This window comes from Pezoporus flaviventris, unplaced genomic scaffold (genome assembly GCF_033815535.1).
Source record: "Pezoporus flaviventris isolate CSIRO_AGI_PZ_B2104156 unplaced genomic scaffold, CSIRO_AGI_Pfla_v1 ptg000016l, whole genome shotgun sequence".
In the NCBI taxonomy this organism is placed as follows: Eukaryota; Metazoa; Chordata; class Aves; order Psittaciformes; family Psittacidae; genus Pezoporus; species Pezoporus flaviventris.
Window position 1 is genome coordinate 12,381,618 of NW_026892564.1, and position 24,155 is coordinate 12,405,772.

Sequence of the window (24,155 nt, forward strand, 5' to 3'; positions counted from 1 at the left end):
ATACCACGATTCACATGTTGAAACACCAAGAATGTCATGGCATCTAGGACACCACTGAGCTAGAACAAGCCTGACATGGCGACTTGGCCAAGCTTCACATCGAAAAATATGGACAATCTTCCCATTCCCCATTATCAGAGTGCTATTTGTACTGCCAGTAACCCCTCAGTCTGACAACTCCCGCTTACACAGATATCCCAAGTTTCTATAGACAGCCTCTTCCCATGTCCAGAGGCGATGGCTCTGCAGAGCACAGTGGTACATCTGATTTCTTTAGGCCAGCATTTTAGCACACCCCAGATAAAGAACCTGCTTCACATGTCAGAACAATGATCCACATGTGTGCTGTGGTGCAAACATAAATGGCCTAAATACTCCACAGCCCTCACCTCCCGGATATTCTGCTTTGCTCTGCTGTCAGATGGATGCATGACTCTGCCCATAACTTTGGCATTTCCACAGACAACCAGTGCTTCATCTGGTGCATCTGTGTTAATTCCTACTCGACCATGATAGACTATTGTCTCTGGAACATGTCCTCGTTGCCACAGTACATCACTGTCATTCTCAAACTGCCCTGGGTTAGATGCCTGGAAGAAAAAAAAGATGTTTAAAGATATAGTATAGTATAGATGTACTATTGCTTATTCAATTCAGGGAAAATTAAATGCTAAGTCTCTAATATTTAAATTGCATTCAAGAGCTTTTTTAACACACCAACAGAAAAAAAAACAGTGGAGTCACTTCTAAGTGTCTCTGCTCACACAACATTGGCCTTACTGCTTTTTCCCTTGAATTCTGCTTTATTATCACTTTATGCTAATCTGTCAATGTCCAAAGCTTACCAAATTTTAACTTTGACATTATGGCACCTAACCATTCTTTATTTACCAGCAAATTTTAGCTGAGGCTGGAAATCACAAAAGAGCAAACAAGGAAGAGATTAAACACATGTGGTTCACCAAATAATCTGTAATGTTTTAAATTAACTCCAATTTCATGTCAAGGAAACAGAGCTTTTCAAGAACAAAGCAGTGTGTATAATTAGAAAACCCACTTGATTTCAATACTTGATTTTGTTATTAAAAACAAACAAACCTTTGAGTACAGGCTTTAAAATTTTACTCTGGAGAAAAACATGCTCATGATAAAAAGTTCACACTCATTTAAAGAAGCCAGGCTTTCACAAGGCTTTGCCATCTACAAGCCACGGTGCTGTGCACTTACCACTGTTTGTCACAATTAGAGCATGATCTGATATGCCTGATAACCACTACTCAGCTGGTAGTTTCATTATGTTTGAGTGTATAAAGGGCCGGAACATGAGTTGCTTTCTCCCACAGTGTGTTTGCATAGCTTTGCCACTTTAAGTTAAGCAGTGCCTGGCTTACTGTACCCTGCCACTGAAGCCCTGTCAGACATCTGGAAAACTACTTTTGTTTTTTTCCCCTTTCCATCTGTCCTGTTGATTTTTTCACCACTTCAGATCACACCCTCTTTACCCTTCTGCTTTTCTGCCTTCTTTTTAGTTTGTCTGGAATAGTGGCCAGGTTTGCAAAATCTCATTCCTGGACTCCTACTAAGAAACGGTCTCGCTCACACAGAAGTAGCTCTCTTCATTGACATTTCAGAAGAATCTAACATTAAACATGATAGAAAAATCTTGCACAAAAATATATATAAGGTAACAATAATCCCAAGGATGACTCAAATGTAAACTTCTCCCATTTAGTAAAGAGTTGATATTTGTAACACTGTTAGATGTAGAAAGAGAAATTCAGATGAAAGCAGTATTGTGGAAATTATGGACAAAAATGTGGACAAAAAAAAGAACTAAATATGCAGGAATGATACAAACACAATGACCAGTGTCCTGAAATAAAAGAACCCACCGCAAGAGCCAGGATGAAACTTCTCATCAGGGCAGAAAACTCCTGAACTCCAAACACTGCTTTCAAAGCCTTTTCACAGCTCCACCCAGAAAGGAGCTCTCTGCCATACTGCCATCCAAAACCCAACCCTAGCTGCAGGAAGGTTTATGGCATAAGAGAACACAAAGTTATGGGCTAGACAAAAAAGCAGCCACAAGTGAAACCAGCTGGAAGCCCTCATCTCCCATTGGAAACCTCTGTGCAACACCACACATCCTGGGGATTTGCACTTTAACTCTCTCCAAACCTTAATGCTAAACCAGGCTGTAATCGCAAGTCTAGGCAGACAAAAAGGACCCAAGCAATGGCCTGCAAAAAAGATGCTAGGACCAAAGCTTTTGACAGCCCTCGCTTTTCCTTAGAAACCCCTTTCCAGCCCCACTTTTAGTACAGTAGAGCTCCCAGTCTTACTTGAGTCAGGAAGGACAGGCAGCGGATATGAGGAGAGGATGTCACCCTCTATGTTAATGACCAGCTGGAGTGCACAGAGCTCTGCCTGGGAATGAATGAGGAGCCAACTGAGAGCTTAGTTAGAACTAGATGATATTTAAAGTCCCTTCCAACCCAAACCATTCTATGACTCTAAACCAAAATGCTAAGCCTGCTCCTCACCATAAGACAAGGACTAGAAAGACACTGTGCAAATAAGAAGCAGCTTCTTGACTGGCCCACACAAAAAAGTTCACTGGACTGCAGTCTTCCAGAGGCCCTCATCCCTCTCAGCCCCACTACATGGCACCTATGGATTTTTCATCTTTCTATGCCATAAACATAAATAACCATAACCTTATGCTATGCCCAGCTCAAATGTTAACCAGGTATTGGTCACACAAAAAAGGACCAGTACTGAAAGCTTTTGGCAGCCCTCACCTTCCTCTTGCAACCCCACTCATGTTGGGGCTGACCCTAATCCTCCATAGCTCCTGTTACAACAGAGGTCTGGGTTTTTTCTCTCTTGCAAGTCTAACTGTAACCGTAAACTAAAGTCAAGTACTAAAAGGAAAGCTTTATGTGGATCAGGAGACTGAAAGATAATGGTCATGAGGAAGAGAGACAATGCTTCCTTTTCCTGTTCTGAAACCAAGATTACAACCACCAAATTAAGAGCCAGGACACACTAGCTCTGGGATCACACTAGAAAGGGGCTGCTTGACCACCTTTCTTTGCATTTCTTTTTCATTCTTATCCTCCTTTTAAAATGAATCATCTACCCAATGAAAGCATTTACCAAATTCCTGGCAAGTGCAGGAAATTGTTCCACCTTGAAGAAAAAACAATCTGGAAAAATCAAGGTATTTTGTATTGGAATTCACAACAGGTTTTCTTTCTAAATTCTCTACTTTTATCAGTTTAAAGTCCTGATAATTAAAAGATAACAACACACTCATACAATATGCGGCTGTAATTTTTTCCTCAATCGTTTTGAGTCAGTGGCATGTGCCCAAGAATCACACACATGCACACACCCATAGTGTCCCGTGAATATCAAAATAGTAAATACTTTTCACATGAAAGCAATATAAATTTCTACCTACCCTCACAATGATCTTTTCAGAGACATTCGCAGACAGAAGATAGAATTGGTCCTGAGAGACAGCATACAGTCCAACTACCAGCATGAAGTATCTATTTTGAAATTGATTTAGTCAAGACAATAATTGAAGTAATGTCTTCTCACAGAAAACAGGAAAATGTTTTAAATGCAACCACTATTACCAATACGCAAAAAGATGAAATGTTTTAAAAAATGTATTTATGTTCCAATATGAAAGAAAAAGTATTTTCTTTTCTCTCAAGTAATACGCTCTTTCAATCCCCACTATCACTGCAAATGAACAAAGATTACAATAATTGTGACAAATTTAAGTAAAGAAGACTCAAGAGACAAAGACCCTTCCTTCCTCAGAAGAAAATGCTCATTATTTGGTTTGTTGGCTTCTTGATTTCTTCAGCCATCCTTATGGCAATGATTTCCCAAAATGATCTCTAACCATTAGAATGAGGTATTTTTTATTTTTTCTCAAATCAGTCTATGACTCTGAAGAGAGGCCTTTAAGCAGATGCCAAGTGCCACAGAATTAAAATCACAGATTCAGCAGTGCTGATATTTTTCATAAGCATTAACTCCACTCTAAAGCAGACCCTCTTTGTTTCCACTTCACACACACACAGGCCAAATAGCTACAGCAATACCTCTGGTCAGGGTTTGGTTTTCCCTTTTTTCTCATGTTATTTGCTGTTGTTTCACTGAAATGCAACCTTCCCAATGTTACTTTAGTTATCTGGTCCCCTGGCAGATCAACTCTAAAATAGAAAAGGAAACAAGATCAGAAATAAGCATTTGGAGATCTACCTGGCTCAAGCCAGATTTCCTCGAACTCCTTAGAACAGTTCTGAGAAAAAAACTGACAGATGAAAAAGAAAGAAGAACCCCAGTAAAAATGCTGCAACCATGGTTTATAAAAATGAATTAAAAACACAGATTATGTCAAGAAGATAAACAGGATAAAGCACCAGCAGTGAGAAATTGCTCTTAGTAATAGGAACCTTGTGTTCCTTGGTCTGTTTGTTCACAGCCTTGAGCATAACAAAACCATATGTGTTCCATATGATGAGTATTTGTTGCTTGCCACGGTTAACATTGTTTATTATTGGATCTGAATTTCCACACTAAAATAAATAAATTTTACTGTTTGTCCTTTTTTACCCCTGCCTCTAATTTGTATGTCTGGAATCATAACATACACACCTATGTCTCAAACACATAGTGGCACTGTTCCTGGAAGTAATAAATAATATGAATAAAGAGTTTGAGTGGAGAAAACCATCGTCCACTGAAAAGTCGCCCATGAAACAGCTTACATGCACTCAGAATCTATTTGTCAGCATGCAAAAGGAAGAAAAATGCCTTAATAGAGGTAATTTAGTGAACATTGAGCTCTTCTCCCAAGCTCAAAGTTATTTTTTCCAGATTACGTACTGCAGGCTTTATCCTGTCAAATCTGACACTCTCTCATCTTTTTCTGGTTCAAGGCTTATTTAACTATAAAGAACAGAACACCTCCAACAGAAGACACTCAATGCCTGGAGAGCAAACACTGATTCTGATGGTAACTTAAGAAGCAGAAGAATGGCAGAGCATTCCTAGGAGAAGCTGCATGTATGTTTCTAGCAGAAGCACTCCCTCTTAAAAGCACTGCAACTATGTCTCATGCCCATGTAGAACAGGAACATTACTGACATTTGTAAGATGGGAAATGCACCTGACATATAACTCTGAACACCATACAACAGTGTTGCTAGCTGAGTATAAATATTTTGGATAGGCACACTTAACACATTTGTAAAGCTGCTGAAAATATTCCTTAATGAAGGGAGACCAAGTATATATTACTACTGTGACTCTATGTGCACACCCAGAATGGAATTGGGGTAAAGATCAGAAAACTGGCTAAAAGCTACTGTAAGTTTCCAAGAAACAAACAACTATTTCACATGTTAGACCAAGCATGTATTGAAATTAAGTGGAATAATTTTCTCAAAATTCTTACTTAACTGGATGGAAAGTTTTTTTGCTTCGATCTGACTGAGACTGTTCAATAGCAATTGTTTGATTTGGAGCTTCCACCTATAAGGCAAAAAGAATTTTCAAAAATAACAAGAATATGAAATTTTCAACTATATAAAATTTTAAAAAGAAATTAATAAGAAAATTGTGTCTGAAACAGTGTAATCTCATTTCTCATGGAACTACACAGAAATTAACATGGGAACTGATCCACTGACACCCAGCAGCAAGTCTGAAGACCCAAATCTTTCTGTGGATGTAATTTGAAAGAAGGAAAAAAAGGGAAAGAAGGGAAAGGAAAAATGGAAAAGGGAAACTGTAAAGAAAAGAAAGGGAAAAGGGAAGAGGGAAAAGGGAAAAGAGAAAAGAGGAAAAGGGAAAAAGGAGACAGAGAGAGGGAGAAGGAGAGAGGGAGAGGAAGAAGAAGAAGAGGGAGAGGGAGAAGGAGAAGAAGGAGAAGGAGGTTTCTGGAATGGTACCAAGAATCATTTTGCTTCAGATGGGAACAGATGCCAGTAATATTCATAAATTTCTTCTGCATTCGGATGCATGAAGCAAAACTGCAGTAACTGCCTTGTAAAACATGGATATTTTTAAATCATTGAATTTTGTAATTTTTAAATCACTAAATTTCACTCACTGAAAAAGTAAGTGAAAAACCTGGTAAAATCTTCCAGAAATATTAAAATGTCTGACTACTTCTGTATATGCAGTTTGTGGACCCATATTGGCTGGAAGAATTTGATTCTTAAAATGAAAATTGAAAGCATGACAAGCAGAAATGGGGAAAATTTGTTGGTTTTCTACACATGAACTGTTCAGGAAAACCAGATTTTATTATTTTTCTTTGCTTTATGAACTGTTTGGGGTTTTTTAACGCATCTTTCTGACCAACGGGTAGACTTGCCACCTGCACACCAGCTGATGCCCCTGAACTGCCCACTGAGGGAATAGAATTTTAACCAAAGAGAGGGAAGTCAGTGAGACCATGGCAAACATGACAACTTTTCATATATATCAGCACAAGCATCCATAAAACCTCACTTTTCTTGCAAAAGAGTCCCACACAGAAGTCACTAGCAACTTGAAAGAGTTCTCTTTTGTCAGTTCTTGGTCAAAAATTACTAAGAAAAGAGTTCATTTTCATTATTGACTTCATCCTATGGATAATCACATGCTAACTTCTTCAATGCAATACTCACGGAGAAATACTTGCCTTTATTCCAAAAGCCTTCAAGCAAAACTTTTCTATTGGTTTCCCCCCCAGCTGAGTTTTGACATATTTTGGATGTCCAGCAATTCTAATATGGACTGTGATTTGGAAATGATTCTTCTTCTGGCACACAAAGGCATCGTCTGTTATTGAAAAATTAAATCCTTTATCTGTGACAATGTGATACCCTACAGCAGGTCTACAAAAACAAGAAGAAAGAAAAGCAACTTTAAGGACAGGCATATTTGAGTGACATCTTGAACGTAATATAAAACATAATGTGGTCTGAAAATCCGTCTAATTTTTACTGACAAAATGGGAGCCAAATTACATCTTTGCAATCACCAGATCTATCAGTATTATTTTCTTAGCCTCTAGAGGTGTAAAAATGAAAATGCATACAAAGTGTTCTCTGATTCTAGTCTGACACATAAAAAGTTTGGAAACCAGAGGTGGAGAAGTTTACATAATCCTCATTTACTAATCTGGTATAAAGGAAGCCTGTGCACCTAAACCCACAAGCAAACCTTTTAGTTTATTCAAGCATTCATTACAACAGTGCTATAAACAACAGAGCTGAGCTAGTGCTGCAGACAACAATGTGCTAATGAGCCAGCAAGACTCCCTGTTTTTTCATTCTTGAATTCCCACACCAAATGCTTCTACAGAAGCTACTGGAGTTCAAACAAGGCTTTACTCAAGCTGAAGGAAAAGCTATCAACACTAACCCTCTGGCAAAATTACTATAAAACTCCCCTTTATCCATCCAGCTCAGGAAACCCTATTCTATTTATTCAAAGGTCTAATTTGTTGCCCAAAAAGAAAGTGTATTCTGTCTTTATGATTCACAACAAACAAGGAAAGTTATCAAAAGGTATCTTTCTAAAAGTGCCAGTGAACTCACCACCCCATCAATGTTTCCACTCCTCAAGTTTAAGTGATGGATAATTCTGAAATAATAGGACTACATGGCAAGGTTCTCTTATATGGGCATTGGCTTTTCTTGCTAATGGAAGTGTGATAATGATGATCTCATCTGATGCCACTGAGAACCTCTCATTAATGCAATTACTGAAGATGGTTTTTCAGAACTCATTTGTTTACACATTATTAGTTGGAAAAAATCAAAGTGTACAGACTTTACAAGAAATGTACTAACTTTATTATCTTTTTATAAATTATGAACAAAAGGCCCTTTTCAAACCACCATTGGTTATTCTGTAACTGCTTCAAAACTATGAAGTCATATGTTAATTCATTTTAAATTATAATTGTCTAATAGTTCTTAAAACCACCATTATTAAAGAAGAAAAACCTCTTCCTTTTTTTTTCTACAACTGGTAATTCTTTTTATTTATATAGGGAATATGTGTATTTCATAGCAAGGAAAGGAGTAATTTTTCAGATTTAGGTATGAAGCAAGTTTGTTACCTGATAGCCTTAAAACAAAGTCAGAATATATGCTTCCACGCAGGCAAGCAGATTGAGAGGCAACAAGTACAAATTTCCATTGCTCCAAGTTGAATTGTTTGAAACAACAGCTCCCAAAGAGGAATTTCATGTTTATCATTTTCTGAGTACACCATTTAAGAGCAAATACATTTTGATCTGATCACACAAAGACTGGTCAGTCTTAACAAGGTGTACAGTAAAATTTGGAAGACCGTTCAGGTGCAAGCGATATCGCTGTCACACAAGTGTCTTTACCAGAAAACACTTCAAATTCCTCTTTCTATTCAGAATTTGAGTCTTCAGACAAAGAAACAGACTTCAGAGGGTTTCTGAGACAAAATCTTTGGAACAGAGCCTCACCAGTCACAACAGTAATGGGGCAAGGGGCTAAGAAAGTACCAACCAAACACAATGCAGGGCACAATTAATGGTAGAGTAACCTATTCTAATGAATCTGCCTCAGCTAACAGCATTTTGTTGGGAAAATTAAATAATCAAAAGGTTAAAATACTGGATGAATACAATGGAAAACTTCAGAAATGCCTTTAAAGTGCACACAGCAATTTCCAGGTGCAGGACCAACCCATCTACACTGAGCAGTGATAAACATGTGACTCTTTTGAGGCTAATAGAGCACAGGATCACTACTCAGAAAATCTGTGCACTGTACCATAGTTGCAGTGCATCTTGGAACAAAGACACTGCTATTGACATAGCTTAAAAGTAACCCTGGCTTCCTCTGCAAATAGTATCTCAATCCCCTTTCACAGCAATGGCAGCATTTATTTGGATGCTTTAATGCTCAGCATCATATCCTCTTTGTTGACACAAGCCATCAAGATCTGTGAGTCTGGAATTTCAATTTTAAGCATACAGGAACCAACGTCAGCTCACAGCTCTCATGTACTTATTCACTGAAAACATAACAGGAGTTGGAATCCACTTCCATTTAGAGTGACGATTCACATCACAAACACAGCTGAAGGTTTCTTGGCCCAACCAGCTCCCAACAAGTAGAAAGGTGCAGGTACTGAACTGTCCACTCTCTTGTCATGTCAGTACCCTGGGAGAAGGGTTGTATGGGACACAGCAAGATGAATGTTGCCCTTATCATGCTGTTCACAAACAGAGAACATCAGTGTTCAGCAATGACACTGATACACTCCAGACTCTAGCAGTTTGAGCTAGAGGAGCACGAAAATTTACTGTGCTATTCAAGTTCCATGGAGACAGTGATGAATTGTTTGTACCAGCCCTGGAGAAATGATCAAACACTGATGAAGGGTTTTGTTAAAAGGGATCATTCACTAAATACTAGAATGGAGAAAACCAGGCATGTAAAGTGAACCTGGAATGACCCTTTCCCAGATCATGTGGCTAAATTCAACATTTATAGTTCTGATTTATACAGGAAAGCTCTACATCTTTGACTACATGTCATCCATATATGTCTATATTTGTAGGATTTAGGTTATACGAGCCTAAAGTAATACAGGTATCTTCGATTTCCATTTTTCTTTAGTATTTTAGGTAACTAGAAGAAAAGCTGCTATTGCTCAGTAATTACTTGCCCCAGTATATATGCTCTGCAAAATAAACAAAAATTAACAGGTATTTTAAGTTAAACTCATTTTCCATTTGCCCCCAGATCCCTGAAGGAAAATCAGAAAACCTGACAGGAATTCCAACCAGTGTTTAAAGTTCTGATTATCTGACACATCCACAAGCTCATATTTCATCATGCCTGTTATTCCTCCTTCTCCAGTCTTATTTGCAGTAAAAACAAGGGATACCAAACGTATAATTTGTTCCTACAGAACTACAATACCAGAAACCAAAACAAAGCAAAACCACAGAGGAAGCCACTTTCTCCAAGTGCAGATGTCAGTGCTTACAGTTTTTCATAATTAGAGTTCAGTAAGCTGTTCCACTGAGAAGTTTGATATGGTTGCCATGTTAGAGCTTGACAGCATTTTTCCAGAGCTGCATTCTGTCCATCACTGTCATATTCTTGCACTTCAGCAGCACAGTCCTTAACAGTTGCTGCAGGGAGATAGTGACAATTCAGTTATTACGTTTGTGACTAGCCAAAAATCCTGCATAAACATTTTTACAAATATATTCACATATACATAAAGCATAAATATATTGCATATATATTTATATCTGATTGCCCTTTGCAGTTATTCCAAAAGGTTGTGTTATATTCCCATGCCCTAGAAAATAAAATTTACAGCTTTTACTGATTTACAAAATATTACACATGTAGCACTTCCTATTTTTATTCTCCCCAAAAGGAAGGATAGTTTCCTTTAGGAGGGAGGAAAAAAGAAAAAGGAAAGCTAAGCATTTTGCTGTAAATCTGCAACACCACAAGAAACAATAAACAAAACAATTACATATGTTTCCTTTTATCTCTACTACAGGTTTAAACTGAATATACTCCAACTCGCTGCAACTGGTACTTTGTCCCAGAGCAGGAGGCACAGCTTTCCAATAGCAAGCGCATTCACCACTACGTTTGATTGAGTGGTTAATGCTTTCCGAGCATTCTGAGATAGACAAGGTCAACCATAATTCTCTCAGATATTATACATTTTATGAAGACAGAGTAAAATGTGGTAAGAAGGAGAGATAAATGGAGTGCAGTAATGACAGGAGAAAATATATCATTGAGCATATAAACTAAGATCCGTTCACAGCCAGTGGCAGCACAGTAAGACAGAGACTAAAGAACCATTTCAGGCCCGAGCTTCATTTGCAATTCCCTGCTTTGGACATAGAGCAGAGAGAAAATATGTTAAAAGAAAACCAAAAATCCCACAGAGTAAAGAAATTCACATCTCATTTCTAAATTATCCCCATACCATTTTTATCAAGGCCTGTGCTCTTTTTCCAATAGCACGTGTGTCAGTGAGGTTTTATTAATAGTGACTCCCAAGGAAAGCATATTTCAAAGCTGTGTCTATAAGTATTAAAACCACCAAGAGAAATTTTAGACACAGACATATCTGTTTGTCTTCTCTTTCCAGCAAGGGTAGATTTAAGAGGACTAGTCACAATCAAGAAACACTGATCAAATAAAAGATACCAAGGAAATGTAACCTACTAAATCCAGTTGTTACTCATTAAAATTGTTCTAAAAGACTGCTTTAATGCTGCAAAATTCTTACTCTGAAGAAATAATCAGCTCTCAGATTTTCCACTAACAGACAAGCATGGAATTCCTCAAATGAACTGTTCATTCGCAGAGAGCCTCACGCTTCACAGAAGCCGATCCGTTTCTGTACTTGCCTGATAAGCTTTTTTGTATCAATTGGTATAAGCTTAACATTTTCATCTTGATAAAACAATGAACTGAATTAATTTGGGGAAGGGGAAGAACACACAGCTTTTACCAAGTTTGTGCATTGATACACTTAGTAGCAAAAAACTGGAGTTGAGGTGATAAAGGGAAACTGCAATCTGTTTACTCATCCACTGCATTAATTCCCTGTTAAGCTGACCCAAGATGATTTCTTTGCCCAGTCAATTTAGTGCCAAGTAAAGTCAGCAGAGTATGGTATCATCTGCATGTGGTAGGCTCACACATGGAGAAGGGCAGAATATTTTGCCCAGAGAGTCCTCAGGAAACATCAGCCTCTAATGGCTCTCTTTGCCCAATATAGAATCACAGAATCATAGAATAGTTAGGGTTGGAAAGGACCGTAAGATCATCTAGTTCCAACCCCCATGCCATGGGCAGGGACACCTCACGCTAAACCATGTCACCCAAGGTTCTGTCCAGCCCAGCCCTGAACACTGCCAGCTGTTCAAGTTATATAAATAGGTCCTGGTTTTCAAACATCCTAAAAAGGTAGATTCCTCCAAACCTGGCAGTGGAGTACACACTGTTAATGCCACGCTACATTTTCAGAGCTAGCAGGAGCTGTGCTCTTAAAATATTTACTTATATATGACATGAGCCATTACGTTTCATCTTCACACAGTTGCTTACCTTGTCTGGAGTCCTGAGCCTGGACTGGAGAATCAGTGGCATCTCCCAGTAACTGTGAGAGCTTCCTTTTTCTGCCTGATGCTGCAGAAATACTTTTTTAAAAGCACATGTTGCATTACTCATTTATGAGTTTAAATACAGATATGACAGAATCATAACAGCAGAACAGAACACCCAGGTATCTCATTCTAACTGTACTGTCGTCCAAATTCTCATTTGTCAGGGGAGGAGATCATTGTTGGCTTTTTAAAACTGAAATATGCAATTTTTTCCTTCCAAAACACAAATTTGGTTTGATTTTTTTTTAATTGAATATAAATAGAGAAGCTCATCCTTTTTAAAAACTTAGTGCATGAACAGCAGAGGGTTACTGTTTCCTGACATTTGCATTAAAATCACAGCTTTTCTTGAATAATTGTAGTGCACGAGGTACGAACGCACTTTCCTTCTTATACAGAAAATGCTTGTAGCAGTTAAACTAATCCCTTAATAAAAAGATCTCGAGGGGCAACTGCTGGGTAACAGTCCCCCATTTCTCAGGAAGTGAGATTTTATAAAATGCTCCCATATGCAAAGGGAAAAAAATATTCCACAGTTTTTATATCATAACATTATAGGATATCCTGACAGATGGTCACTCCTTCTGGGTGGGAGAATAAAAAGCCAAACTCCAGGCCTCGGTCATACCCAGCAGGTATTCAAATTCAGGTTTCTCCACAAAGAGAAGAAAAGCCTGCCCACAACATTAATTTTGATTGGTTTTCTGGGCTTGTTCCAAAGGTCCACATTTGGTCAAGAAGAGTTTTGTGCCTGAAGTTCAAATAACCAATGCGTTCCCTCAAAAAAGAACAGAATTTTGACTAACTGGCATCTTCTACTAGAAAACAAAGACCACAGAGAGCTCCACTGAGAAACCCACGCCCAGCTTCTTTCCCCACATCACATGTAACATGTAATTGAGCTCTGCACATGACACAGAGCATCTGCAAGCCCAGGACTAACACTGATGAATTCACATTTCTCCCCCCTTAACCAGGGGGAGCCCCCTCTGGCATGCATCAGTTAATTCATTCTTACTAGGTATCATGGTTGGATGCTTGCAGCAGTTGGTGTATTTTAAATAATTAAGCATCCACAACACGCTGGTGTGTGAATATGGCAGATGATATTTGAATACCATTTCACTTGCTTACATAGATATGATACCGGGTTTTCTATATCTCTTAGGTCACTTGTCAAAACACAAGATCCTTACGGACAAATCCCTACAACAGGTATTGCAAAATGGCTGAATACTTTAGTACTCCAGTTATGAAACACCTGTTGATCCTTCCTTGGCCTCCTAATGTTTTAAGAATGGAAATCCATTTCTACTTCCAATCTGAACGTCAAGATAAAGAAACCCCAACCAAAAGTGTCTCAAAAATGCCTAAACACTGCCATCCTGTGGAAAACCCTACACCCACAGGGATTTTTACCAGTCTTAAACCATGTGTTCTAACCAGGTCTTTTTTTGCTGTATCTGCCTCATCCGTTGCATTAAAAGCTTTATCATTTACCCAGAAATCTGAGATGCATTTGGCTGAAAGTATGAATAATTAAAACCCAAACAGCTGGAGGATGTAGCGTGATTCCAAGGAGTCGCAGCATTTCCTGTCTTCAGGCAGTAGCCCTGGGGGATGGTGCAAGGATGCCCACTGGCACTGGGGTCAGAGTGAGTCTCCATGAACCTGCAGGGAAGCCTGTTGGGTGTCACAGCAGATGGGCATGGGAATGAAGGCTGCAGCCCACTGGGCCACATACTGTCGTACCATGGGGCTGCAAGAAGTAAACAGACAAGAAAGTAAGGATGAGGAACAGGAGCTGAAGATCTTCCTATGAGCTTGGGAGAGGCTGAATTTATGTAACCTACTCGGGCGCTGTGGTGGAGAACACGGTTCCGATCCAGAGTCTGGTGGAGAGTCTGGCAACTGGCTTTGCCTAGGGATGAAAAAGATTTTCATTTCTACTGGCAGAAGACGCAGAGGATGACCACAAAGCAGCACGGAAAGCAGCCGGAGGAGAACCACCAGACTACTGACAAGGGTCTTCAGAAAGCATTGCTCACTGCGGTTGCTGTTTTTCTCACAGGAGCAATGTCACTTACACTTCATCAGACTATCTCCCATGGCCCTCCACCTCTCTCCCAGGCAGGGACGCCTCAGCCCTTCCAGCTCCTGCCCAAACTCCCCTCCACAACCCACTGGCTTCACTCCTCCTTGCTTCCCATGAGCAGTTCTTCATTTACCTCCGGGCGCACCAGCAACTGTGAATACACAGAGTTCACAAGGGCTTTAAACCCATTCTCTGCAGGCTACAGGCTAAGGACCTACAGCATCTTCATCCACCGCTGGGCTTCTTCAGACTTTAGTTTTGCCAAAGCACTCCGTCTCTGTCAGATAGATGGTAGCAGGTCCCATCTTAGAGGTGCAGCCCAGATGCAGAAGGAAGCAGGGGCTGCTGCACAATCGAGGAGCGCGCCTCCCCGTTTGGAAGCAAGAGCTCTTACAAGCTCCCCAGAAAATACAGCAGCTTAATGAGGGGTTTCTACAGGTGACAAGCAACCTTCCCCCTGTTCAGTCCCAGGCCCTCGTCCTGCCCCGGGGAGATGCCCCGAGGGGACCGAGGGCTGTGAGCAACCCACTTCGGACTCGAGTAAGGGCCGAGAGGAAACCGCCATGCAGCGCACTGCCTTCACCGGCTGCAGTGGAAGGGGCCGAGTGTGAGGAGCGGCGGCCGCACGGGAGGAAGGAGCAGCGCTGTGCCTGCAGAGCCTCCAGCAGGCTGCGGGGAGGAAGGGTGTTTTCCTGCCTCTGTTTTCTCTGTACGCGAGTCAGTGATCAGGAGTTCGTGTTAATGGGTAACAGCCAAAATCTGACCCTTGGGCTCGCTATCCGTGCGGCACCCCATGCAGTACTGTCGTTCGACAGCTTCCACGCCTCCTGCCATGAAAACACCTGCCGAGGGACACCGAGTGCTGTGCCAGATTCAAACAGAGCTGAGCTGCTTTTCTCTGCGTAAGGTTACACAACAAGAGGCTCATCTGCCACTTTACATCCTATGAACTGGAGAGCAGGGCCACCTCCACGGCACCACGGGGCTGTTGGCAGTGAGAACTGCGCAGAAGGAACGCTCCGCACTCTGTATGAGGCAATTTCCCCTAGTGGCACAGCACCTTCAAACGGCCGGTGGGAGCACTACAGGGAGGAGGTGCCGAGGCAAGGGGTGGGAAGGCAGCTACGCTCTGACGGTCATTATGAGAGCTGGGGACTGGAGGCATGACTGGCTGTGAACCAAGAAATTCTTTGTGATCCACAGCCACGTCCTTGCCAAACCCCATAGCCAAGCAGCAGAGATTTAAATTTTAACACTTCTGCTTGGAAAGGTCATTGTGGAAGGCCAAACAACTTAAGTGTGCTCTGTGGTTTTTAGCACTCACACACTGAGTTCTGTTACTCAAACAGGTAGCTCTCTGAAAACACACCCTCTCCTGATTCCTTTCTAAAGAACAAGTACACTGCTCTGTACAAGAACAGGCCAGCCCGTATTTTACTGTGCAGCTTTCTTCTGATTTTCAGGTAGGAATTGAGAGTTTCCTTGTGTGCAGCTGACACCGAGAGATTTGCTCTCAACATGTCTCTAACAGATAGCCCCTTCAGATGTATGAGGGTTTGAAAAAAGGTTCTTGATTATTTAATGTTTGGTACCTAGCTTGATTATATTGTATCATATCTCCCTGTGATGCTTTCACATTTACAGTCTTTCTCCTATTAGACATTGTGTGAAGGATTACTCTCTTACAGTGAGACCTGGAATTACACCACAGTTTGAACTAGGCCAAGCCCTTCATCAAGCTCACCACAACACACAGATGTTCCCACACCACATAGCAAAAACACTGAATTCCTTCTGCACTGAAAATAGGAACATCCTAAGTCAATACCAGACCGGTACAGAGAGACAATGCTTCTGTCTCCAGTCAGTTGACAGCACAGGTCTCTCACAACTACTTTAAGCTCTCCAGCCCATGATGGTGCTTTCAAAGCAGTTTAGGAAGAGAAAATCCTAATCTCTGCCATTTAAAGAAACTACAGAGGGTTACTCTGTTACAGTAGGAATAGATGGATGTTCAAGAAATGGACTTTTAACCCTTTCAGGTATTCCTATGAATTGTAGGCTCAAACACTACTCTGTAGCACTACCTGAAAAACAATGGTTTAAGTTTAGTATGTTAGGCTAAAAATGCTGGGGCAGAGAAAGAATGACAGACATGTAGTGGGGCACACCTCCTTTACTAAGGGCCAGTGTTTTGGCAGAAGTTGAATAAAATAAAACTGCTTATAGGGGCATCCATCATATTCAGAAAGCAGATGTGTTCCCACATACACAGCAGATATTTTAAGCATCAAAGGAAAATGTCCATCACCTGATTTTCATTCTAGTGTTTCTACTTCCGGTTTTGTATTGCTGAGTTTGGATGCAATGTGAGAACAGTCTCATTTTTGCTCACAGTCTGTTACTCTTGACACGTCTTTATGTATTTCATAACGGTATCACTACTGGTTTTCTAACAAGTGCCATCCACAACCCTGCATTTTGGATTAGCTTCAGGTACACGATTACTCCTAAAAATAGGTTTAAAAATTCTATGTTAGAATAATCTTTAATTTCCTTCAAAGCAAATTTTATGATGCTTTTAAATGCCTACTGTGTCTACTGCTCTAAACATTGTTTGCAACTTTGAATAAAGTAGGAAGTTAGTAAACATTTTTATTACTATTTATTTATTTATTCATTTTCCTGTGGGATACTTGATCTGCAGCTACTGATTCCAAATGCGCTTTGTAAAATTTAAAAAGATACATCCATCAAAGTTTAAAACTTCCCTTCTGCACGTTCAGTTCACGTTCCTGGTTTCAAACACTGCCTTCGGTACTCAATTTGTGCTTGAGGTTAGAGTAATTTAGTAGAATACAGAGACAGGCACTTTCTAGGAGAAAGATAGTATTCAGAAGTACAGAGGTAGTAGGGATATGTGTCCAGGTTAGAACTTTACTGAAACTGGCATTGTGCTTTTTGAGGTAAAAATATTCTGCAGTTTAAATGAGTCCCCATTACAGACATAGCGTAACAATCAAATACCTCCTTAGGAAAGGCCACGGCCACCCTTTTTCTCCCTTCAACACTCAAGATTAAACTATAGCAGTAGGAACAGATGAGGAAATCTGATGAGAAACAGATGAGGTGCTAGAGAGAGAGAGAGAATATGGTGAGAGAGATATATATATGGAAGCTTTTAATATTTTTCTCCTTTGACACGTTTTGGCAAGTTCCTTTATGAGATTGTATTCTCTCTATGCACAAAGTCTGCAATACAGACAAATGCTTCATAGTTTTACTTTTATAGATCTAATGATTCAGTAAATGTTCTTCTAAATGCCATAATTAATGAAGAGTAACTGTGGCATCAGTTTAAAGCCTCCAAACCCGTACCAGCGGCACAGATTTTCTTGCATGTAAATACTTTGTAGCACTGCAACTGTAATAGCAAACATAGTTAGGCTACATAGTAGCATATATATAGACCTTTTATATATCTGCTGTTTCATGCATAGAAGTGAAAAAATAAGATTTTAAAGCTGTCATACAGGAATTCAGTAATCTGTTTAACCTGAAATAAATTTAGCCACCAAAAATAAAGGTTATGTCTATTTATATACAACAACCTCTCCATTTTCCTTTACTTTTATAGCGTGGGCAGAGGGAGAATCAACTCATTCATGATTTAGAGCATGTAAAAGCCTACTTAGCCCACTATGAGTAAATACGTGTGCTGCTGAGTGTGCCTGGAATCAAAAATCCCCTGTTCCATTATTTTTAAAACATCACCTCTTGCTCTGCTTCTTGGCAAGTGCAAGTGTCACCCTGTTAATATTTTGCATCAAACAAGAGTCATCTGACAGTTGCCTAAGTGAAAGATTTGGGGCTGAAGCCTTTGACAGATCTGTGCTGCATGACTTCCCACCCTTGGCTAAAAGACCCTTTGCATTATGTATCCTTTGTACCTCTTAAAGTCAGCCTCAGAAGAGAGTAACGGGTAGTTTCTCTGTTCTAAATGGAGCATTAGGATGAAAACAGTAGCCTGCTCCCCTCAGACGGGGAGGTTTCTGTCATTCTCTCAATTTATTATACATTAGTCTCACATCACTTATTCTGTACATAAACGCTTAAAGGAATGTTAACATAACAACTCTGCATTTACTGTCGTAATTAGTGTAATGGTTGTGAATTATCTCAGATTTCATTATCATTCATTCTGTTGAACAAGATGACCGTATTTCCATCACTGTCTGTAATTCAGTTTTCCAAGTCTTCTTACACAGCTTCAAGTGACAATATCAAGAGAGCCACAGACCACTTGAAACTCAGATTTCAGGTCTGTTGTGTTCAGATTTTAGGTCTGTTGTGTTCAGATTTTATCATGGCACTAATGAAAACAGTTTAGGAGATGTCACTAAGGAGAAGTAGCTCTTGCTGTAATACTTACGAAGTTCCAAACTCTACGTCACTACCGATGAATTCTTCCAGCATACTTGTATCCACCATGGGATTCTCCAAGGCTCCATGGACATCTTGTCCTAAAATTAAAAGCATCAAAAAGAAATTATGAGAAAGGAATTCAGGGGGATTAAGCTGCCCACTCTTCGACACAAATGAAAACCAAATCCATCCCATCTTGTGTACAACACATGGGTTTATTTATTCTAGGAGAAGGGATATTGGGAAATGAAGAGTAAATGAGGGTGTGCAGGGGAAGCTGAAGATGACAGAGCAGCACCAGGCAAACACTCATTCATGCATGGCTTTAAGGCTTCAGGGAATTCCCGCAGCAAGAGCCTGCCACTGGAAAAGGTGGGTTTGAATCTCACATCATCCCGTTACACTGGGCTCAGAGCAGGTGACTGAGGCAAATCCCAGGCATTGTCGCACACTTCCTGCATTAGTACTACGAGTGAGGTGCTGAAATAGTTTAAAAATCCACCATCCTGCTCTTGAAGAAAGCACAAACAAAGCCTTAGAAACATTTGATTGGTGGCTTCCTTTTATTCTCCCAGAAAGAACAGCCCACTGATGTGTTAAAGGTATTAATGAATAGAAAGGTTCCGTACTTTGCCCTTTGTTGCTTGGTAACCCAAGGCTATAAACAGATTTATGATTATAAAGTCTCTGGAATTCATGATAACTTCTGCAGAAAGTCAGCCGGAACTCTCTGAAACACCAAACCAGACAGAACTGCTTTGCAGGCTCCCACCCCTCTCACCAGCCTGCCATAAACAAGGGAGCGAACAGCCAGAAACCAAACCAGATAAGGACCAAGAAGTTCCTGCTCTCCCTGGAAGGCACCAGCACTGCAGGCGGCACTGTCCTGCAGCTGCAAAAGATGAAATGGACTGGCCTGGGCATTCAGAGTGGCAGAGCTGGGCCCAAAGTGTCTGACAACAACAGAGCAGGGCAGGAGAACACAAAAGGTTAATCACCATCACCCTGCACAGGAGCTGAAACTGCCCTTGGTGATTTTTCTAGTGTCAGATGTGTGCGTGGTAGGAAGTCATACCATAAAATTTCTTGTGTTCTTCTCCTGATGTCTCTACCTGACATGGCTCCTCCTTGATTCGGTGTAGACATGACTTAACTGCAAGCAGCATCTAAAGATCTACTTCCACCACCTTGCACAGGAATTTCCTTGTGTGCCAATACATAAATTCATGTTGCTAATAGACATCTCCTGAATTGCTGTGTGATCACAGACTAATCTGAGCATCATTTGTTTATTGCTGCTACAGACTTAGTTTCAGCTGCCTTTCACTGTGAGATAGCAACTAATAGTTGTTTTACCAGATATGCTACTGCACACCCTGGCATCCTAATACACTGGCGCTGTATGCAAACATGTCCTCTGCATACCAGATTTAATAGGTGCAGTATATTTACTTGCCTCAGCAAAATCGTAACAGGGAAGTCTTGAAGCAGTAGCAAAGCACTTTCAAGATGATTTTGCAGAGGACAAAGACGGCTGGCTTTCCTTAGCAGCCTTCCTCAAACTTGTTGGAATCAAATCTTTTTATTCTTCATGTCTGAATTTAGGATATTCTCCCTTGAACCTCAAACATTTCTCCTTTTGCTAAGGTAGTACACAGGAAAATTATTCGACACCTTATTTTACCCACCTGTTCCTCCTGCTCAAAGTGCCCAGCCCTCACACAGGATGATATAATTGTTACTAACATGAGGTCAGAGGTCAGATACAAAGTGGTTTTCCTGTACCACAAACCCCAAGAATTCCTTATTTTGATCAAAGTCAGACACAAGCAAATCAAACAAGGGCAGGGCCTTTAAATACGGGCATCCCACAGTCCAGAGGTTAGTACATCAACATGTACCATTCCCTCTGCATCTCTCCACTTCACATAAACAGTTAAATGGGTAGGAAAGAATGAGTAATCTTGCGCTGGGAGAGGAAGGAAACAAACCAACAAGAAGACAGGCTACCGCTGATAAAAGTTTAGGATACAGAGCCAGCATATTTGGGTGCCGTGTAGAACTTTCTTTTCTTTCTCAAAAATAAAGGTCAGTGGCACCATGTGCTTGCATTGGCACCTATTTCAGTGGAGGAGGAGCTGTTGGATCACATGCACATTTATTTAAAATGGTAGCATCCATTTCACAGGCATTTGATAACAGTGAGTACTTCATAGATATGGGTGGTCACAAGGCAGTCTATTACCTGGGTATCAGGTGGCTGCAAGAGCAGAGACCTGTATGTACAAGCCCTGCTGAGAGGCCACTGTGATCACACAGCTTCCTGCTCAGACTGGCTAAGAGCTGCCGGAGCACATGCAGAGTCAGCAGCCTTTGTTATCAGCTTGCACCCAGGGACCTCTACTCCCAGTCCACACTTCACACTACAACGTGCCCAGACATCTCTGGGAAGTCTGCACTGGATGACATGAGCACCTTCAGTGTCACTGAACAGAGGATTGCAGCCACCCGAGAAACTGATGAAGATGAAAGGCCATGACAGTGCTGCAGCTGGAGTTTCATCCACAGTTGTTTGCAAAATGGAGCCTGCAGTCACAGGCAGTGTTTAATTGTATTTTCCCCATTTCTTCATAAGCTTGATACTCCATTGTTCAGCCCCTTCAATCTTAAGTCTAAAACCTGTTAGTTCTACCACTGTTTTTTCTTTCCACTGTCCATTCAATTGCCTGTCCCTATTCCCAGCCCCAGGTGCCCAGGAGTAGTGAGAACTCCAGGCTCCCCATCTGGCAGTTGCTTGCTTCATGTATTGCTCTTTGGCACACATCCCCTCCTTTCCTGTGGCCATGAGGCTCTCATCACCTGGCTCTTGAGCTTCACTCCCCAGTCCTACAGCCAACAGCCTCTATCCCAGAAGAGCCTGCCTTGCTTAATTCTCCCAAAAGCTTCCATGTAGTGCCTTACATATGTCTGCATTTAAATCAGTCACCTCCTTGTCAGTAATACCCGATACGAAGTGAAGGATGGAGAACAGAGAACCAGTAATTTCTTGTAGTAAGTTTTGTATCTTTAACTGAGCAGCTATTTCAGAGATGGTCATTGTGAATTTGGCTTGAATGACAGCCATTACTCTCCACCAAGGATTGCCCAAATAACCAGGCTAAAGGGGTCCTCTCTCTGCAAAAGTAAATTCAGCCCACAGCCAATAAACTATTCTGTTAAACTTCTGGTATTGACTAAAACTCAATACTAAACTGATCATTTCTTGATATTAAAATAGGATGTCAGGTAATTCCCAGCCTAGCCCAACTACGTAGCAAGATCAGTGTCAAACACCAGCTACTCTGTATGGGGAAAAATCCTTAAATACAGCTTGAGGAGTAAAACTGGCACATAGAACATGGTCAGTGCTCAGTAATGCCTATGTGCTGAAATTAAAATCTCATGTTTGCTACAAGCACTTGCAACTCAAGGGAAATGTTTCTACTTGAGAACTATTAACTGATTTTCATCTGAGGATACTTTACCACTGAAATAGGCCTCAGCACTTTAGGAGTTCCACCATATAAACTCAGTGGAAACTCCAGCTGAACCTCACTGACTTACACCAAGGTAAGTGTTACTCATGAGGTTTATAGTTCCACAACCTCTTTCACGCTGAAGAACACTGGTCACTATTTAAATTTTTGAAGACTGCCCAGTACATTTTGACTGGAGAAGACCTGGGGTCACTGATAAAAGCTGCAAAGCCAGCAGAGCTGTGGACATGGACCTCAGGCACGGGGCAGCCACAAACAGGAAGGGATTAAGGACAGAACAGCTGTAGCTGGCAGAGCCACAGCCAGCCAGATGTACCACAGCCTAGGTTACTCAACATCAGGAAGACCTGTCACTCCCAGCTGTAAGGAATGAGCTTGCATTTGGGTTTTTCCCAAAGTAACACTTGCCAGAGAAACAAGTAATGCCATTTATATTTTAAATTTCTCATTTCATCTTTTATTGCTGTTCCAATCTCTATCCTTAAAATGGAATGAGACACCTTTGGGTTTTAAGTGTTTTGTGTTTAAGAGCACGTTTGTTCTTGCTTTATTTACCAAGAGCTCTAAACTATATTCCGTATTGTCCATGCAGGAGCAGAAGTATAGAGAAAGGTGGTGATTCCACACAGACTTCTTCAGAACACAGAGAGCACCAAGACCAAATACACACATTCCTCAATGTACCTTCCAACGACAATAGAAAAGAGAAGGCTGAGTTTAACAGTGTCACAAAATCAGCCTTCATCCAGGTTTCTCAACCCACTGATAATGTCAGCAAGAATAGATTGCTTTGCTACACACAGGCACAAGAGCTAACCAGCTCTGACCTTCCCTTGACAAACAGGAAGTTACTGATTCTAAAAGACAAATGTTTAATTAAAACTACTAATTTCAATAGAAATCACAGAAAAAACTTGCAAAGATGAAATCTCTAGTGCGGGACTGAAATGAGACAGAAAAAAAAGACAAGAACTTCCTGGAACAGCCATTTACTTGAATGACAAAAAAGCCAAGGTCAAATCCCAGCCAGACTCATATCTAATCTAAGAGGTCTATTAACTATTGAAATAAGTGATTGTCAGGAAAACAAACATTATCTTCCTTGGAAAAAAAAAAAAACTTTTTCAGACTGTCCCCTCTCAATAATGCAAATGTGACTTTATCTTACTACTGAGTGTCAAGACAAATATGCATTGTAAGGAACTAAACCTTTTCACATAATCTCACAAAACAGATCCATAAATATGCGCGACTGCCAGTTTATGTATTTGGAAGCCAAAACTGAACCACTGACCAAGCAGGGAGCCTTCCTCAGTGGCAGCATTCTCCACTTGGTATTGCAGGACTCAGCTCTTTTGCAGCCTTGAAACACCACATCCAAATGCTGCAGTGACTAATCTCAGGGGCCACCAAGTCAGCACTAGCAGCTTGTTGCTCTTGCCTTATGAGGTGGCCTTATAAATCCAACCCATGAGCCATAGCGCTAAGCTGGAGAGAGGCCATCAGTTAAAGCTGGCCCTACATTTAGTAAAGTTAACCCTTGCTTGAAGACTGCAAACCCTGCTGTAAATCAGCTCTTTCCCTTTTCATATTTACCTATGGTTTAACAGCAAGAGGAGCCTAGCTAATCCCTGCTGAATGAAAGAATGATTAGCTCTTGTAGCCTTCACACATACCTAATCTGCGAACAGATAATGAAATTCAGCCACCTAACGGCATCCCTGCATGCTGCATGGCATTAGGAATCCTCTTGTCATGTTCCAGCACTACACAGCAAAACCACACAACATTCCCAAAGGAACATAACCTCCCAAGATGTTTCATTTTTCCTGCAGCTAAATGGAATTGACAGTCCTCCTTCTCCTCATGCTGGCCCAGA

The 24,155-nt window shown here is 40.8% G+C and overlaps 1 protein-coding gene across 1 annotated transcript in view; it reads right to left on the reverse strand.

Moving 5' to 3' along the window:
• The window catches only part of LOC133269992 (myelin regulatory factor-like protein), a 36,153-nt gene extending 17,128 nt beyond the window's left edge, over positions 1–19,025 (reverse strand). Inside the window, exons 1-10 of the mRNA XM_061454812.1 lie at positions 18,748–19,025; positions 14,074–14,141; positions 13,721–13,979; positions 12,162–12,253; positions 10,060–10,207; positions 6,716–6,911; positions 5,483–5,559; positions 4,125–4,235; positions 3,467–3,557; positions 390–590 (exon numbers count right to left, since the gene is read on the reverse strand). Of these exons, the coding sequence (XP_061310796.1) occupies positions 390–590; positions 3,467–3,557; positions 4,125–4,235; positions 5,483–5,559; positions 6,716–6,911; positions 10,060–10,207; positions 12,162–12,253; positions 13,721–13,979; positions 14,074–14,141; positions 18,748–18,935 (1,431 nt within the window). The 5' untranslated portion in view covers positions 18,936–19,025. The remainder of the gene's footprint in view (positions 1–389; positions 591–3,466; positions 3,558–4,124; positions 4,236–5,482; positions 5,560–6,715; positions 6,912–10,059; positions 10,208–12,161; positions 12,254–13,720; positions 13,980–14,073; positions 14,142–18,747) is intronic.
• Between the last annotated feature and the right edge of the window lie 5,130 nt (positions 19,026–24,155).